At 36.3% G+C, this 16,809-nt stretch overlaps 5 protein-coding genes across 5 annotated transcripts; 3 read left to right on the top strand and 2 right to left on the bottom strand.

The window, feature by feature from the left end:
* Positions 1-647: 647 nt before the first annotated feature.
* Positions 648-2,507, top strand: LOC108847524 (translation machinery-associated protein 22). Its single transcript, XM_018620783.2, has 7 exons — positions 648-935; positions 1,137-1,232; positions 1,482-1,540; positions 1,628-1,709; positions 1,796-1,863; positions 2,093-2,176; positions 2,300-2,507. Exons 1-7 carry the CDS (start codon positions 788-790, stop codon positions 2,354-2,356), a joined length of 594 nt encoding a protein of 197 aa, XP_018476285.2. The 5' UTR covers positions 648-787; the 3' UTR covers positions 2,357-2,507.
* A 42-nt stretch (positions 2,508-2,549) lies between these two features.
* LOC108847522 (uncharacterized) lies at positions 2,550-4,280 on the bottom strand. The gene is made up of 7 exons (XM_057005415.1): positions 4,081-4,280; positions 3,776-3,894; positions 3,599-3,681; positions 3,386-3,507; positions 3,140-3,304; positions 2,959-3,052; positions 2,550-2,875 (listed from the first exon to the last, which is right to left on the bottom strand). The coding sequence occupies exons 1-7, from the start codon at positions 4,130-4,132 to the stop codon at positions 2,620-2,622; spliced, it is 891 nt and encodes a 296-aa protein (XP_056861395.1). The 5' UTR covers positions 4,133-4,280; the 3' UTR covers positions 2,550-2,619.
* A 101-nt stretch (positions 4,281-4,381) lies between these two features.
* On the top strand, positions 4,382-7,731 carry LOC108847521 (beta-fructofuranosidase, insoluble isoenzyme CWINV6-like). The gene is made up of 7 exons (XM_018620778.2): positions 4,382-4,997; positions 5,144-5,152; positions 5,234-6,123; positions 6,251-6,409; positions 6,892-7,130; positions 7,210-7,300; positions 7,423-7,731. Exons 1-7 carry the CDS (start codon positions 4,901-4,903, stop codon positions 7,612-7,614), a joined length of 1,677 nt encoding a protein of 558 aa, XP_018476280.2. The 5' UTR covers positions 4,382-4,900; the 3' UTR covers positions 7,615-7,731.
* Positions 7,732-8,175: 444 nt separating this feature from the next.
* On the top strand, positions 8,176-10,797 carry LOC108845640 (beta-fructofuranosidase, insoluble isoenzyme CWINV6-like). Its single transcript, XM_018618815.2, has 6 exons — positions 8,176-8,482; positions 8,575-9,434; positions 9,505-9,663; positions 9,846-10,087; positions 10,176-10,266; positions 10,351-10,797. Exons 2-6 carry the CDS (start codon positions 8,649-8,651, stop codon positions 10,540-10,542), a joined length of 1,470 nt encoding a protein of 489 aa, XP_018474317.2. The 5' UTR covers positions 8,176-8,482; positions 8,575-8,648; the 3' UTR covers positions 10,543-10,797.
* Positions 10,798-12,087: 1,290 nt separating this feature from the next.
* LOC108845977 (glutaredoxin-C10) lies at positions 12,088-12,774 on the bottom strand. Its single transcript, XM_018619181.2, has one exon. The coding sequence runs from the start codon at positions 12,725-12,727 to the stop codon at positions 12,305-12,307; it is 423 nt and encodes a 140-aa protein (XP_018474683.2). The 5' UTR covers positions 12,728-12,774; the 3' UTR covers positions 12,088-12,304.
* Between the last annotated feature and the right edge of the window lie 4,035 nt (positions 12,775-16,809).

The raw sequence follows: 16,809 nt of genomic DNA, 5'->3' as shown, positions 1-16,809 counted from the left end.
TTAATCCAAGGTGGGGATATAGATTCATTGCATATAGTACTATTTATCTAGCAGTTGCATGTTGTATAATCATTGTAGGCTTCATTCAGGGATGGTACTATGTAAGTTTATTTAAACATCAAATTTCTACACTGCCATCAGAATCTCCCGCCCAAAAGATAAGTTTACCAGCCATGCATGTTTGGAAATGTTAACCAAGTAGTTGCAGCTTAACTGTAAAGACTTAACTTTGGGCACATTATAAATCCATCTCTGTTGGATTCACAATTTATATGGGAACAAAATTGATGTTATTTAGTCAATTTAGGTTTGAGTTTTGATTCAGACAAAATATAACGACGATCCAAATACTTATTTCATTAGTCGAAAGATATTTCAAATTTGGATAAACAATTTAGTAATCAGTCTATTTTATATCGAAAAAGTTGCTCGCAAATGTAAGAAATGGACCATTGAGGTAGGTTTTGAACAACTCAGTATCATGTAAAGCCAATAAGTGAAAAAAAAAAATTGATCGGGAAGTTAATGTCGAAACTGAAAAAAAAAAGACGAGGCCCAAAACGAACCAAGATGTCCAGTACAATTTAGAAGCCCAACAATATATGTCCTAAGCCAGCCTTTTTCACTTTTCTCTCTCTTCCGGTTTCCGACATCAGTTGCTTCGTGGGGGCGGGCAGCCTAGTAGTAGAAGAAATCAGATCCTCTCCGTCCGTATAAGTAACATTCTGCTTTACTACCTAAAGAACCTCGTTCTCGCTTCTAGAAACGGAACATCAATCACAAATCTATGGCGGAGAAGCTCGAGCCGGCGAAGGTTCTGTACTGCGGAGTTTGCTCTCTTCCAGCCGAATACTGCGAGTTCGGTCCCGATTTCGCCAGATGTAAGCCCTGGCTCATTGATAACGCTCCCGATCTCTACCCCGATCTCCTCAAAGGTAACTTATCAAACCCTAATTCTAAAAGTTCCGACCGAACTCGTCTGATTTCCAGATTGTGTAATGATATATGTTATTAGTCCGTTCAGTTTTGTCAATCTTAAGCATGTCTTAATAAGAATCAATGCTAACAACGTTCGATTCTTTTGTACTACATGTACATATGGTTATGACGATAAATTATTTAATTGTATGTTACAGAAGCTAATGAGAAGGGAGTAGATAATGTTTCTGATAAGCTCCAGTCGGTGGGAATCTCTGGCGCTGATGGTGCTGCACCCTCTTCTTCTCAGACTGGTATGTTACATATCCATGGATGCGTGTGTGTGTGTCTAATGCGTTACACATATTTGTTACTGAGCATTAGTATTTATGTAATGCTGGAAGCATTCTGTAAATTTTTTTTTTTTGCTGGGGGAATCTGTTAAAACATGAATGAGATATTTTTCTTTTTTTAGCGTTACTGATTGATGTTTGATGCTTATGTGGAAAGGATTCAGCATTTTGTTTTGAATTTTCTAATCACTGGTTTTTTCAAATTTGTAGGAGGGACATCTAAGAAGGAGGAAGTGAAACGCCTTCCTGGGGGAAAAGTTAAAAAGAAAGTAAGTTATGTTGTGTATAACCTTCCTTCCTCCTGACCTTTTCTGGAATGTTGACTAATTATCTAATGCTTTGAGGATCATGAATAGGAGAGACTAGAAGTTATTATTGAAAAAGTTGTGCGCAACAAGCGCAAGTCTATCACCATTGTGAAAGGACTAGAACTCTTTGGTGAGTTATTTGGATGAATCATCTTCACATTCTTTATTGGCTTAAACAAACCTCATTCTTTTGACCCTTTGAAATGTGTTCATCAGGGATAAAACTCAGTGACGCGTCTAAAAAACTTGGGAAGAAGTTTGCCACTGGAGCATCAGTTGTCAAGGTATGCAGAAGATATATAGCAAATCAATTATGGATAATAGGTTATGTGCTTAGATATATTAGTGATCTTGTGAGTTGTGACCAGTGGGAACAAGAATGATCTAGGTTGAGTAGCTTATGGTTCTTGTAGAGTTTGTAATTGCTTTAGAGTTTTAGACCTTCACCGCATGGGAACCACTCTGTTTGTTTCCTTTTCTTTCATCTTATTTTTCTATGTTTATGCGTTTCAGGGACCAACTGAGAAGGAGCAAATTGATGTTCAAGGAGATATAATCTATGACATCGTTGAATTCATTACAGACACTTGGCCCGACGTAAACATAACCTATCCATCCTTTTTTTTTGTTTCTCTGCGTTCATTCGTATGAGTAGCTTCTTCAAATATGTTTCAGAATCCTTCCTAATAACACTATTGACTGTGCATTGCCTATTTACAGGTACCTGAAAGATCCATTTTCTTCATTGAAGATGGGAAGAAGGTTCAGGCTGGTTAATGATCACGTTTGTCTTGTTTTTTTTTTTTGGGGCATGGCAGGTTCATGTAGACGAACTAGTTTCCGAGTCCTCCCATGTGTTTTTTCTTATTATCAAACGTCTCTGTTTTTCTTTGTGGATCTTAACATTATAAAACTGTTTTTTTTAATCTTTCTAATCGATGTAGTGTATAAACATATTTACCAGACTGCATAGTAACTAATATGAAGATTTTATTAATCATAAACAACTAAATCCACTAAGCACAAGCCTGTACTGAATTCTAAATTCGTGAAGTAATCGAAACAACGGGTCTCAACGGGTCTCGGCTACTGGCACTGATATCACCTGAACCATCATCATAGTCGTCTTTCTTGAAGAATGATAAAACAGTAGAAGCAAGCTGATGCTGGTGAGAAGTGAACTCATGATCAGCTCCTTCAATAAGACAGAGTTTATGATTCTTTATGTATCTGGCGAATTCATATGCTTCTGTTACATGTACGATCCTATCATCTGACCCATGAACTGTTAACACCCTGGAGTTTGTGACAGTCATCAGATCATTTATGAAACCAAAACATCCAAATCCTTATAGAATAAAGATGATTGCAGAGTTTACCTGCAGTTTTCATGAATTGAGAGACATGATTCGTGAGTATTAGTTGTGAGACGGTCCACTAGACTCTCTTCTGTTACTCTATATTCAAACTTTCCTGCGACGAAAGAAGGCAAGGAAGGAGTTTAAACTCCAGGTGTCTTTGGCTCTAACAATCACAAAACTAAAAAAAAAAAGAGTTTACCCTTTCTGTTCCTAACATCGATGAACCCATTCTCTTTGATTCTCTTCATGTAGTCCTTACCAAGCCTCCCTTCTATCCCCCTCTCTAGAAAAAACCGTCCTGAGATGTTCACAACAGTCTCCACATCCTTGTACTTTGCTGCATACAAAAGCACCACATTCCCACCTAGACAACAACAAAGCTCAAGTCTGCATATTAACCCTTTTTCTTGAATTCCAAAAAAAACAAGAAATCCACCATACCTACCTTTACTATGTCCGATGATTGCAGAAATTACACGGTTTTCCCCACGCAAGTGTTGAAGAACAGAGCGCAGATCTTCAGCTTCACGTCGGTAGTTACCATACTGAAATGATCCTTGGCTTTCCCTGAAGAAGACCATCAACATGAGAGTAAAGCAAGCAACATACACTTCATAATCAAAAGTAAGAAAAAAAGAAGAAGCTACACTTCATTCACCCGTTGCCAGCGAAATCAAACCGGAAAGTAGTGATCTTTGCTCTTTCAAAGACATTAGCAATTGTTCTCATGGGGATACGATCCTATAAGATTAGTATAGTCTTAGAGGAATACAATACAAAAATCAAATCAAATCACAAGTCTTTGATGAATAAAAGACTGATGAGAATGCTAAACCTTTGATGATTGAAATCCATGGCAGATGACAACAGTCTCGGTTGAGCCGGTATCTTGCAAAACTCCAACCAGTTTTTCACCATGACTGTTCTCTATCACAACTCTTCTGTGTTGATTCTCTTGTGACAAAAAACAAAAACAAAAACAAAAGATCACCCCATCACCAACAATGTTCAAGCTTGTTGCAAAGATTTCGATGATCAATACAATCGAATTGCTACTTCTAGGCCTATAGCGTATGGATCAGAACAAGAGTGGTACAAAATTTAAGGGGTCGTGGATAGGGAAAAGAGATGAAAGCTTACCGGAGTTGTCGATTCGTTCATGGTTAGATTGACTCCGGCGAGTTTCCGGCATGTTGCGCGGAGGAGAAACTCGGAGCCTTATGGCTCTCGTGGCGTGTACCGGTGTCGGTACAATCAGAAGACGCCCCCGGCGACCGCAGTTAATGTTTTGCCGATTTGTCCGAAAAATTACGCCCGTGTTGCGGACAAAGATATGACAATGATTAAAACAATTACAAAAACTACCAATATTTTCATTTGTTTACAAATGATCACCAATATTCTGAATTTTTTCATTTATTTATGGAATATTCTGAATTTTCATTTTATGTTATTTATGAACTCCTAATATTCGTACTATTCGTACCATTGTTTTCTAAGCAACCACTAGGAAAAAACTAATTAATGGTTACTATTATTAAGAGAATGAGTGCATGAATAATGATGTTTCTTAGTTTTAGTAACAGATTTTAAGCCCTTTAATTCTTAAGTGATTGAAAGAAGAATTGTTTTAATATGTAAACAAAGACCATAGACTCAGTAGATTACCAAAATACTAAACAAATACTTTGTAAACAAAGACTCAAAAACCAAAATTATCACAATTAAATATCATGACCAACAACTATATTCAGAGTTTCTTCCACGATACTTCGAGCTTAAGACAAAATAAGGAGTTGTTGTCAATGTCAACGCTAATGGCATTATAATGATAACGAAGTTTCTTGACGACTCTATAATCATTTTCTTGGCAAGATCCCAAGACTACTACTTATAAACGGCCACACACATCATTTTCGAATCAACTAATCCCGTTACAGAGTAAGATCATCACCAATCAATGGCTCAAGATGGAAACGTCCAGAATCTTCCGGTTCAAAACCAAGTGCGTAACCGGACTTCCTTCCATTTCCAACCTCAAAGAAATTGGCTCAACGGTTATTATTAATTCTTATTTTGTTTGCCTTACATTTCACATTTGAAGCTGTTAGTTTTGATAGTTATGTCGTGATATGGGATAAAAATATCTAACTGTTGTCTTACTCTTTTTTCTTATGTCGGGTCTAATCCTTGGAATCTGAAGATCCAAATGGTAACTAAATCTACACAAACTTTTAACTTGTGATACAAGGAACCTCAAATCTTTCTATTTATGTTGAAAATGTTTTTACAGCGCCAATGTATTACAAAGGATTCTACCATCTGTTCTACCAGCACAACCCTTTGGCTCCCGAGTTCAATAGGAAAATCATATGGGGTCACTCTGTTTCACAAGATATGGTCAACTGGATCCAACTCCCACCAGCATTTTCCCCCTCTGAGTCCTACGACATCAACAGCTGCTGGTCAGGATCCGCCACGATCCTCCCCGATGGCAAACCTGTGATCTTGTACACCGGAATCGATGACCAAGAGAGACGGGAAGACAGAAGTCAAGTCACAGTTCTTGCTGTACCTAAAGATGTTTCCGACCCTTTGCTTCGTGAGTGGATAAAGCCAAAGCAAAAACCTGTCATGGTTCCACCAGAGGACGTCCTTCACTACTGTTTCCGTGACCCTACGACTGCATGGCTAGGTCCAGATGGGAAATGGAGAGTTCTCATAGGAGCTAAGGAGAGAGATACTCGAAGAGGAGTGGCGCTTTTGTACCATAGTACTGATGAATGTGCGCAATGGGAAAGGCATCCAGAACCTTTACTTGTAGCACAAGCCAACGAAATGTTGGAGTGCGTTGACTTTTTCCCGGTTAAGCTCGCCGGTAAAGAAGGTGTGGATACTTCTGTGAACAATGCTAGTGTGAGGCATGTGTTGAAAGTTAGTTTTGAGGAACAAATTGGAGGCAAAGATTGTTATGTGATTGGTACATATTGTTCCGAGACTGACAGATTTGTCCCGGACTCAGAGCTCACTTACACAAGTGCGGATTTGAGATATGATCATGGATGGTTTTACGCCTCCAAGTCGTTCTTTGATAGTGCTAAGAATAGGAGGATCAACTGGGGATGGGTTGTGGAGACTGACAGCAGAGAAGATGATTTTGAGAAAGGATGGGCTGGCCTTCTGGTAAATATAAATTTATAGTTTTATAGGTTTAATAGTGTTTTTTTTTTGTCAAGGAGGTTTAGTAGTGGTAATAGGGATAAATTTTTGTCAATAATTTTTTGATGAATTGTTCTGTTTTTGGTTTTAGGCTCTTCCTAGGCAAATGTGGCTGGACACAAGTGGAAAGAGGCTGATGCAATGGCCAATCCAAGAGATCAATTATCTCCGGACCAGACATGTTAGCTTCCATAACAGGCAACTCGAAGGCCGCTCGATGTTTGAAATCACAGGCATTACTGCAGCACAAGTAAGTTTTTGCTATCTTATCTCATGATATATTTATTTGTGTATTTAGGTGGATTTAGACACTTCATGTAAAATTAGTTTTTGCGTGTGTGTGTAAATTTCACTCATGGTCCTAAATAATTTAGTTTATTTGAATTTTAGTCGAAATGACAAGGCTCCTTCTCATGTTTGAGCATATATATATTTCTAATCTAAAATAGTTTCTGATTTTCTTAAACAAAAAAAATTATGAATTCAAATTTGTTAATTATATAGAAAATTAAATACTTTATCACACTGGAGTTAGGCAGTTCTTAAAAATCTGTAAATGAATAGATTTTGAATCAATGATCCAATAACACAAAAAACTGTATTGTGGATTATCAAATCATTCAATCAAATATATAGTGGTTTCTAGAATCAATCGGCTAGTATTTTTTTGGGCAAAATCGGCTAGCATTTCACTTTGTTTTACACCTTATATTTCTCTTGTTGTTATTAAAGGCAGACGTTGAAGTGACTTTTGACCTGCCTGTTCTGGAACATAACGCCCGGATACGGGACTCAACACACATTGCTGATGCGGTTTTGTTCAATTATGGCAACTCGCTTGGATGTGTTTACGGGCCTTTTGGGTTGCTAGCATTAGCTTCCAATGATTTATCCGAACAAACTGCGATCTTCTTTAAGATCATTCGTCGCGGAAATGGATATTCGGTTATAATGGGCATCGATGAGAATAGGTAACATTTCGACTTTAGAAACCAAATGTTTTTTCTTTTGTGTAAACCTAATGTTTTATTTTAACAAATGGTAATGTAGATCTTCGTTGAGAGACAACGTACAAAAAATTCCGCATGGAACATTCCTAGACGTTGATCCAAGACATGAGAAGATCTCATTAAGATGTTTGGTAAGATATATTTGGCCTTCTCTTCAATGCTATTTGTTTTTTTTGGTAAAGTCAATGCTATTTGTTTTATTTTTACCCTTAGACTTTTCTCTATCTAAAACAATTTATACTTTTTTATATAGATCGATCACTCGATTATAGAGAGCTATGGAGCAGGAGGAAGAAATGTGATAACTTCTAGGGTTTATCCCAAATTGGCAATTGGTGAAGCAGCTAAGCTTTATGCGTTTAATAATGGGACGAAGGGTGTGACCATATCGTCTCTGGATGCTTGGAGCATGAGAAATGCCCAAATCAATACAAATGCAATTTAATAATCACTAATAGTGATGATAATTAATAATAATAATGTTTGGACTGCCCTAAAGATGATTAGTTTCTTTTCATGGACTGCTGAATTGTTTGAAGATTTATAATCCGTATTTTGTATTTCAAGGTATTGATGTGTTTTTGTTTTTGTTTTCATTGTAAGTTAGTTGTGTGTTTGATGTCATGAAATGTCTTAAAATCATGCTCGTCAGCAAATTTCTCTTTCTACCAATCATTTTATATAAGAAAAATGAAGTAAAATAGTTTAGATAATAGTGACCAACGACAAAACAAATTAAAAGTAGATTATCCCATTAGCTGCTGTAAATGTTTCCACAAATTAACTTTAAAAATTGAAGGCAGGGAAAGAAAATTAATAAATTATGAGCTACTTGGTCCAAGTAATATATTTAACAAAGACCAAAAACTACAAACCTTAAAATTTGTATCAAAAATTCAATTAACAAAACAATTAAAAAAATTCATCTTCTTTGCTTCAACCTTTGGAAAGATCGAAGAGGTACTAAACACTAATGACACTATAAGTACAACGAAAGTTTCTCACAACTCTATAACGTTATCTTGACAAGATCAAGTTAAAGTATAAGAGAAAAGAGCAACATGGAAGCTGCTTCTTGTGATGAACATGGAAACTTCCAGCCTTACCGAACTTCCTTCCATTTTCAAGCTCAGAACAATTGGCTCAACGGTTATTATATTCACTATGTTTTAATTCGTATCTGATCCTATGTTCGTACTTTACGTATCTATTACCTAAACAAGGATAATAATCTTTCTCTTTGTATGTTTTGTAACATTTTTCTCATTGGATTATAAACCTATGTTGCATCTTGGAATGTGAAGATCCGAACGGTAACAACTCCACTATACTTTTACTTGACTCACATATGGATGTTGAATCTGGATGCAACAAGACCCAAAATATTCTTGATATATTGTTTCAGGGCCATTGTACTACAAAGGATTCTACCATCTGTTCTACCAGCACAACCCTTTGAATCCATTTTTCGGTGATATTATGGTATGGGGACACTCTGTTTCACAAGATTTAGTCAACTGGATCAAACTAGAACCATCCCTTTCTCCCTCAGTTCCCTCTGACATCAACAGCTGCTGGTCAGGATCCACCACCATCCTCCCTGATGGCAAACCTGTAATTTTGTACACCGGATGTGATGCCAATAAACATCAGGTGACAGTTCTTGCTGGGCCTAAAGATCCTTCCGACCCTTTGCTTCGTGAATGGGTAAAACCTAAAGGCAATCCTGTGATGGTTCCCCCTAGTAACGTCCCGGTGGATTGTTTCCGTGACCCAACTACCGCGTGGCAAGGGCATGATGGGAAGTGGAGAGCCCTTGTAGGAGCTAAGGAGAAAGATAGTAACAAAGGAATGGCGATTTTGTACCACAGTGATGATTTTATGAAGTGGACACAGTTTCATGTGCCTTTGCTTGAGTCACAAGTCACCGGCATGTGGGAGTGTGTGGACTTTTATCCTGTTTCGATTACCGGTAAAGAGGGTTTAGATACTTCTGTGAATGATTCTAGTGTGAAGCATGTGTTAAAGACAAGTTATGGAGGCAATGATTGCTATGTCATTGGTACCTACTCTTCAGAGACTGATGTATTTTCCGCGGATTCCGAATTCACTAACACAGCTGCAGATCTGAGATATGATTATGGCAATCTGTTTGCGTCCAAGGCTTTCTTTGATAGTGCTAAGAATCGGAGGATCTCATGGGGATGGATTATGGAGAGAGATAGCAATAAAGATGATATTGTGAAAGGATGGGCAGGGATTATGGTAAAACCAATATCACTGCTGTTTTTTTAGTGTTTCAAGAAATTTCATGATGACCTTTTTGTTTTCTTAGGCTATTCCAAGGGAAATTTGGTTGGAAAAAAGTGGGAAGAGGCTGATGCAATGGCCAGTTGAAGAAATCAACAATCTCAGAGCCAAAAATATTAGCTTGGATAGCAAGCAACTCGAAGGCGGTTCCATCCTTGAGATCTCTGGCATCACTGCTTCACAAGTGAACTTTCCCCCCATGTTTTGTTAGCATTCTCACATTAATTAGGTTACATAATATAATCAAGTGTTAGTCATGAATCATTTTATTCAAATATAATGTTTTGAGATGAAATGAACTTCTAGAATAAACTGTTTTTGTTATTTGTGTAACGACTTGTGTTTTTTGTTTTGTTTTTGTTTAAGGCCGACATAGAAGTAGCTTTTGATATACCTGATCTAGAAAATGATACCGAAGTTTTCGATTCAGAGGAAGTTGATCAACCGACTTTAACCTCCGCTTATAGCGCATCGGTTAAAGGTGTTTATGGACCTTTTGGATTGTTAGCATTGGCTAGCAATGATTTATCAGAGCACACTGCAGTCTTCTTTAGAGTTATTCGTCGTGGGAATGGATATGCGGTTTTAATGTGCAGTGACGAGAGCAAGTAAAATATTGACTTTAATCTAAAGGCTGATTCATTTTTCTGACATTGTGTAATATATTTGATGGGTTTTTTTTTTTCAATTATGTAGGTCTTCCTTGAGAGATAACATAGAAAAAGCTACGCTTGGAATATCCTTAGACATCGATCCAAGACATGAGAAGATCTCATTAAGATGTTTGGTGAGTTGAATTGAATTCTATATTTTGCAAATGTAATTTCTTTTATATTTTCACCTTACCACATTTTACCTTCGTAATTTCAAGATTGATCACTCGGTTATAGAGAGCTATGGGGGAGGAGGAAAAAGTGTGATAACATCTAGGGTTTATCCAAAAATGGCAATTGGTGAAGAAGCTAGGCTTTACGTGTTCAATCATGGAACCAAGGCTGTGACCATGTCGTCTTTGGAAGCCTGGAGCATGAGAAAAGCCCAGATCAATTCAAACCAAACCTAATTAGCTAATGCTTGTAATGACTACAATATCTTTTGGACAACCTAAGTGAAGCATATCTTTCATCCTTTGTTGTGACTGTTGAAATATGTAAGATTTATGAGTGAGTCGAGAGATTTTTAATAAGTGTGGATTTTATGTCACTTCTTAGAGTTGTGGTGGAGATGTGTCAAGATCTTTAGAAAAGATAAACTGCATACACTATACACTTGTTTTTTCTGTACACTTTAAATTGTGGCCATTGTAACTCATCACCTTCACTTATGTTGCCTTTAATCATTTCGTTCCTTTCGGTATATTGTCGTTGTTACATATAATGTTTGTGCATTACATCACTCAGCTCCAATTGGTTATTGCTACTCTTCTTTTCAATTATTAAACACAGCAATCGAAATCATGGGGTTACGAAGTTGATCTTTTTTTCTTCGTGTCTACATACGTTGAATGGTTAATATGCCGTTGCTGCGTTTAGAGCAGCACAAAACCAACGACTGTATTTCGACAACTAAGTATTGCAATTCTTAACAACTATTTTTATTTTATATGCCTAAGTTAAAAAAGGAAGAGAAAAAAATGATTATCAACTCATGAAAATGCTTCAAAAGAAAAAGACTTTTTCCCCTAAAGGCTAACCAAACGAGACATTTTCCCCCTAAAGGCTATAACCAAACCCACCACTAAGGAGTTCCCAAATCTAAGGATATATTTTATTGGCCTGAAATGTGAACTACGTTAAGTTTAAAAAAAAAATGTGAACAACGTTATCTGTAAACATGAAAATGAAATATAGCTGAGATTAAAGAGATGTTACAATTAGGGAAATTTAAACCTCTATAAAAAAAATTGCTCATAAACATAACCATCATGTTACTGACGAGACAATTCAACTGCGAAATAACTTCACAATTAGGTATGCTGTGGTTGAGAGATACTCTAACTTTTAATGAATTTTACTCTCGATACGAAATTAATTGACGAATTATAACCGATAAGTGTGTGTGAGTTGTAAACCCATTAGTAAAAAACATAAAACAATATAGAGGTAGTAGTTTCATGAATTGAAGAATCCGACGGCAGTGATTGAGCAATAATTGCTAGTGACACCTACTTTTGGGTCTAAAGATTCTTAAGAGAAAATCTCTTACGTTACAAAAAAAAAGAAAAGAAAAAAAGAAATACATATACTCAACAAACCTAAACTGTTCAAGGAAAGGATAGTAGTCAGATTCCGTGGTAATCAACAGATTCTAAATACATAAATAATATTATTAGATTTTCATAACTTCGAGGTCATTATTTATGAAGAACGGTCATCAATGACCTATTGTAGTACTAATGACTCCTTTTCACTTCAGCTTGCTTCCCTAGATTAACCAAGCAAAATGGCCAAATCAGCACTTTATTTTAATTGATTAATCATCATAGATTATTGTAATATAACCTAAATATCGTTAAGATCAATCAATTCATAACATCAAAAAAAATTTCATTTTTCAACCCACATCAACATTATATTACAATTCAATACGGAAATTAAAGAAATGGAAATAATTTACAAATCTGATAATTTATGGTGGAATAGTTCACACAAATGATAATCTAAACGACATAAACTAAGTGGTCAAAGATAAAAAAAAGTACAAAAGGGAAAATGAAAAATACATTTTTATGTTTCAGAATCAAGAACAGAAAGAGAAGATCATGAAATTTACAGTGGATATTATTACCAGATTTTCTTAAATAGTTATAAGTTAAACATACACAACTATTCCCACAAGGCTCCAACCTCGACGAGTCTAGGAATGAGATGACCACTAAGGTGAAGTGCGACAAGAGACTCGAACCCACCGACACAAGCACCACCTATGAAGAGCACCGGAGCGGCTTGAACGGCGAGGCAAGCGATCTCTTCCTCGTCGATCTCGATCACTGTTGGGTGGACTCCAACGGTCGATAGAAGCTTCTTCATGACGTGACACATGCAGCAGGTGGAGGATCTGGTGAATATGATGACCGGGTGCTCAGATATCAGCCGTTCGATCTTCGACTCTGAGGTCTCCTCCTCATCGAACGATAGGCTCGTGGAGGCCGTGGAGGAGGAGATGGGTGGTGGTGTTGGGGGAGGAAACGTCAGGTCTAGCGAAACGTTGTCGTTTGTGAAGTTCCGTAAACCTTGCATCGTCTTCATTAGAGAGAGAGAGAGAGAGTGGGAGTTTGGTTGATGTCAACGCGAAATGAGGACCATAAATGGAGAGATTGGGTGTCACTTTAATGACGTGACCATTAGGTAATTATTTATTTTTATTTTGTTTTTACTATTTAAATCATTCTTTGACCTTGAGGTCAGCTAGCTAGGTGACTTCTAAACGTGAAACTAATATTCTATCAATGCAAAGTTGAACACAACTTAGAGCATCCTTATTGCTAGGACTAAGATTTAGGTTCTTAGAATAGTTTATTAATAAATGTAGATTAAGAGATAATGTTAAGATACTTCAGTAAAAATACAGATTATTGGTAGAAACTTTTGTAGGTTCTTAGGTAAATAGTATTTTTTTTTCCGGTTGTTACCACCGGAGCTTTCATATAAGTCATAAGAAAAGGAGAAAGAGGGAGAAAGATACCTTAACCCATTCGACAGAGAGCTTGCGTTTCTCATAGCCAAAAGGGATATTGTCAATCCACGGATAGCATCTTCGGCATCACGCTCGTCCTCAAAATACACAAAAGCATAACCTGCCAGAGGAAAATACAAACACAAGGTGAGGAGACGCAGAGAATATATGTTTTTCAGCAGCCAACATAATTTGCAAAGCAGGAGGAGATAAGTCAGCTCAAATACACCTTCTTAAGTTTTGAACCTAGAGAAAATGAAAACTAAAAATAAATATACAACACCTGTATCAATGCTAAGAAAGGATGGTGTACATAAGATGCAGAGGCGAATCCATGATGTAGTAGAAAACAAAGATGTGCAGTTGCAGTCAACCAAAGGCTAATAAAAATCCAAATTTTCTTTTTTAGTTCTGCAATCTGAATGATTGCAAAGGCACTGCATTCTGAAAGTAGGAGTTTCAGACATGGAAAGGCATGAAGAAGAGAAACAAAGCAATGAATGATGGTGACATGGAAGATATCTCTAGACTCAAACGAAGATTGTGGAGATGATAAAGGTAGGCATGAAAATGTAATTTGCAGGGAAGAGGTTGGAAACTCAATGGCTCCTATGGAGAAAACCTCATGCCACCAAACAAACACTTAACAAGCTACAACTCATCTTCATGACTGTTTCTTATACTACTGGTTCCTTGATTTCTTCTCCTAATACTAAATCCATGTCCTCAAAGTTACTCAAAATCAAAAATCCTATATCAAAGAGAACACATCTAATAGATTGACCAAGACCTTCAAATTTACCTTTGAAGTCTCCTTCCGCTGCGCCTTCTATTTCCTCCTCCGCATAGCTGCCGCCTCCAACCTCAGTTTCATCCTACGATTAGTGGTGAATCCCTGGCTCTCGTCGCGAATCGATCCCTTCTATAGAATTCTTACACACGCTCGCCACTGTCGTGTCGTCGGGGATCTCTGCGCCTAATCCGGAGAGGAAACACGCTTTGATGACGTCATGCTCCTGGCTTCCTTGGCCGAGAAAGATCGTCGATGATGGGAGACAATCGGTCAAGGTAACACCACAAGATCTCGTCGCAGTTGTCTCCGAGATTATCTAGAACTGCTTTCTCGTTGGCGAACGATGCAGCGCCGTATGAGTCGATTGACTTCACGGCCATCAACAGAGGGACGCGTGGCACTAAGGAACGCTCACAAAAGCTTCTTAATTAACATACGTTTGTAACGTATCTAAGCATTTTTGATTTAATTTTTAACTCTTTATTACTAAGAAATGCGTTAAGAACCACCGATAATCATGCTCTTATGGCTTGTAAGAGTGAAAATCACCTTTTTAAAAACTGACATTCCAAAGATATTATTAGTACACAGTTTGTCTGATATATTAAAATTCACACATATTCCTTTTCACACATAATTTTGACTACGACAACATATGTAAACATGTATATAAGTAGTACAATATTACAAATATATACAGTATATTATTGCATATTAATAGAAGAAAAAAATATATTTTATTTTGAGTTTTTCCATGAAATCTGGCGTACGTGGTGAACGAGAGATTCGAAATATTTGTATATAGCTTGGTATATACGCCATACGAGCAGCAGCATCGTCAGTCTTACGACATCTTGTTGTTTACTGCTTAAATCCCATGACGTAAAGAATGGTTTTACCAAATGATAATAACGACAAACACACACACATAAATTGAATTTGATTCTCTGCTTGCAACAAAGAAATGATTATTTTATATAATTCTTATTCAAGATTTTTGTTGGTACATATAGCTAGGACCATCTCCATGTTTAACTAATGATATCATTTGAATAATTGTTTGAACATAAAGAAAAATATTCGGTTTACACAAAATTACCTGATACTACACTTTAGATTTCATAAGGTAGTTGATGAAATACATATTTCAATGCATATGGCAGATGTCATTGTCTACCTTACACGAAAACATATTTTATAAACACTATGTAAAATTGATGCAGAAGAAAAATACTACTCCCTCTATTTTTTAAAGATACATATTCTAAACTTTTCACATATATTAAGAAATCACATTAAAAATGCATTAATTTTTGTGAATAATAATTTTTCATAATTTTTAACCAATAAAAATCCAATAAACACAATTAATTCTTGAAATTAACAGATTTTCATTAAATAATACATTGAAAAAGTAAAAATATATATTTTTAAAACAAATCTTTTTCCTAGAACATGAATCTTTAAAAACAGAGGGAGTACTAAGTAAAATTTTCTATCATTCAGTCTCGATATAGTTAATTTGTAGTATTACTCTTTGTTCGACGACATTAGTGATTGGTTTATTGTGTGTGAAAATCACACGTTGAGTGGGGACGTAGCTGGAGCGTGTAGCACACGGAGAAGAGGCAAAGTACAAATGGGAGAGTGAAAGAATTAGTGGTCACATGGCCGATGGAACATATGTGATAAATAAATGATGCTGACGTCTTATTTTTGTTTTAACTTTGGGTAAACTGGAGCCACTTGACGTCATCAGTATCAGGTTGATCAGACCATGTCTCTGCTAGCGTCGACAACGCTATCTTACCAATACATATGTATTTATACTCACATATTTGAAGGATAAATTGATGATGGTATCATAAAAAAATATGTTGGTGAAGTTGTATGATGATACGTATCATAACTACGTCGGTGAAGTAACTAGTGATGAATAACTCACACAGATTTCTATCGCCATTACTGACAACCTAAAAGTGGATTTGCTAATGTCATTTTATTTTTTGATGAAATCTTGTATCTAACCAGAGCGAGGGGATATTATTGAGTATTGTCATCTCTGCTTTTTCCTTATCCTATGCAGCCATCAAGAGAGTTCTTTCACTTAATATCTCAAAAGTTACTAGATATGTAAACAGACCGAGAGAGAATGAGTGTTCCAGTTTAAAAACTGCAACAAGGAGATCTCGAAGCTCGGTGCAACCGTTCAACGATCGATGGTTCCAGTCTCGGGTTCAAATACCATTAACGAGAGTGACTGGTTAGACGGCTTGCACCCTTATGGAAGTGGTTGCCTTGTGGATCAAGTTACTCAAGACAAGACAAATTAAATTCCCAACATTTTCAGGAACCAATTCATAAGATATATATTACAGTAACCTAAACATGATAAAGTCTTGACGCAGATTAGACATTTTTTAATGAGAGTGAGGGAGTTCGAGCATGTCAAAGACAGTTATTTAAAAACCTTACTTCATTTTATTATAGATAGGTGGCTTTTACACAAAGCTTTTTAAGGTGCATGGTGAGATTCCAAACTCAAAGGTCGAAATACATAAACATTTGAGTCCTAACAGAGTAATTTTATTATAGAGTTGAATTTGTTCTAATAATTTACTCTATAATAGAGTGAAATATAAAGAAATACTATCATTTTATTCTATTTATAGAGTGAAAAAGTAATATTTCTATGTATTTCATTCTATTATATAATATTTTTATTATAGATTCAACTTTATAACAGAATGGCTATATTTTATTGTGAAAAATAAAATAAATTACAATGCACCATTGTAGATGGTCTAAAACAAAAGTTTTATTAAAAATTGTTTTTTCTGTTAAAATGTCTATTGAACCCTT

The sequence above is a fragment of the Raphanus sativus genome, chromosome 3 (assembly GCF_000801105.2).
Source record: "Raphanus sativus cultivar WK10039 chromosome 3, ASM80110v3, whole genome shotgun sequence".
NCBI classification, from domain to species: Eukaryota; Viridiplantae; Streptophyta; class Magnoliopsida; order Brassicales; family Brassicaceae; genus Raphanus; species Raphanus sativus.
This window is presented reverse-complemented; position numbering and strand designations above follow the sequence as displayed.

Excerpts from the sequence above, each read along its gene's own strand:
- LOC108847524 (XM_018620783.2), top strand. The coding sequence starts at position 788 with ATGGCGGAGAAGCTCGAGCCGGCGAAGGTTCTGTACTGCGGAGTTTGC. Across the intron at positions 1,541-1,627 it reads GGGGAAAAGTTAAAAAGAAA|GAGAGACTAGAAGTTATTAT; the intron begins GTAAGTTATGTT and ends GATCATGAATAG. Across the intron at positions 1,710-1,795 it reads GAAAGGACTAGAACTCTTTG|GGATAAAACTCAGTGACGCG; the intron begins GTGAGTTATTTG and ends TGTGTTCATCAG.
- LOC108847522 (XM_057005415.1), bottom strand. The coding sequence starts at position 4,132 with ATGCCGGAAACTCGCCGGAGTCAATCTAACCATGAACGAATCGACAAC. Across the intron at positions 3,053-3,139 it reads CGATGTTAGGAACAGAAAGG|GAAAGTTTGAATATAGAGTA; the intron begins GTAAACTCTTTT and ends CTTTCGTCGCAG. Across the intron at positions 2,876-2,958 it reads TCAATTCATGAAAACTGCAG|GGTGTTAACAGTTCATGGGT; the intron begins GTAAACTCTGCA and ends CACAAACTCCAG.
- LOC108847521 (XM_018620778.2), top strand. The coding sequence starts at position 4,901 with ATGGCTCAAGATGGAAACGTCCAGAATCTTCCGGTTCAAAACCAAGTG. Across the intron at positions 7,131-7,209 it reads ATGGGCATCGATGAGAATAG|ATCTTCGTTGAGAGACAACG; the intron begins GTAACATTTCGA and ends ATGGTAATGTAG. Across the intron at positions 7,301-7,422 it reads AGATCTCATTAAGATGTTTG|ATCGATCACTCGATTATAGA; the intron begins GTAAGATATATT and ends TTTTTTATATAG.
- LOC108845640 (XM_018618815.2), top strand. The coding sequence starts at position 8,649 with ATGGTATGGGGACACTCTGTTTCACAAGATTTAGTCAACTGGATCAAA. Across the intron at positions 9,435-9,504 it reads AAGGATGGGCAGGGATTATG|GCTATTCCAAGGGAAATTTG; the intron begins GTAAAACCAATA and ends TTGTTTTCTTAG. Across the intron at positions 10,088-10,175 it reads ATGTGCAGTGACGAGAGCAA|GTCTTCCTTGAGAGATAACA; the intron begins GTAAAATATTGA and ends TCAATTATGTAG.
- LOC108845977 (XM_018619181.2), bottom strand. The coding sequence starts at position 12,727 with ATGAAGACGATGCAAGGTTTACGGAACTTCACAAACGACAACGTTTCG.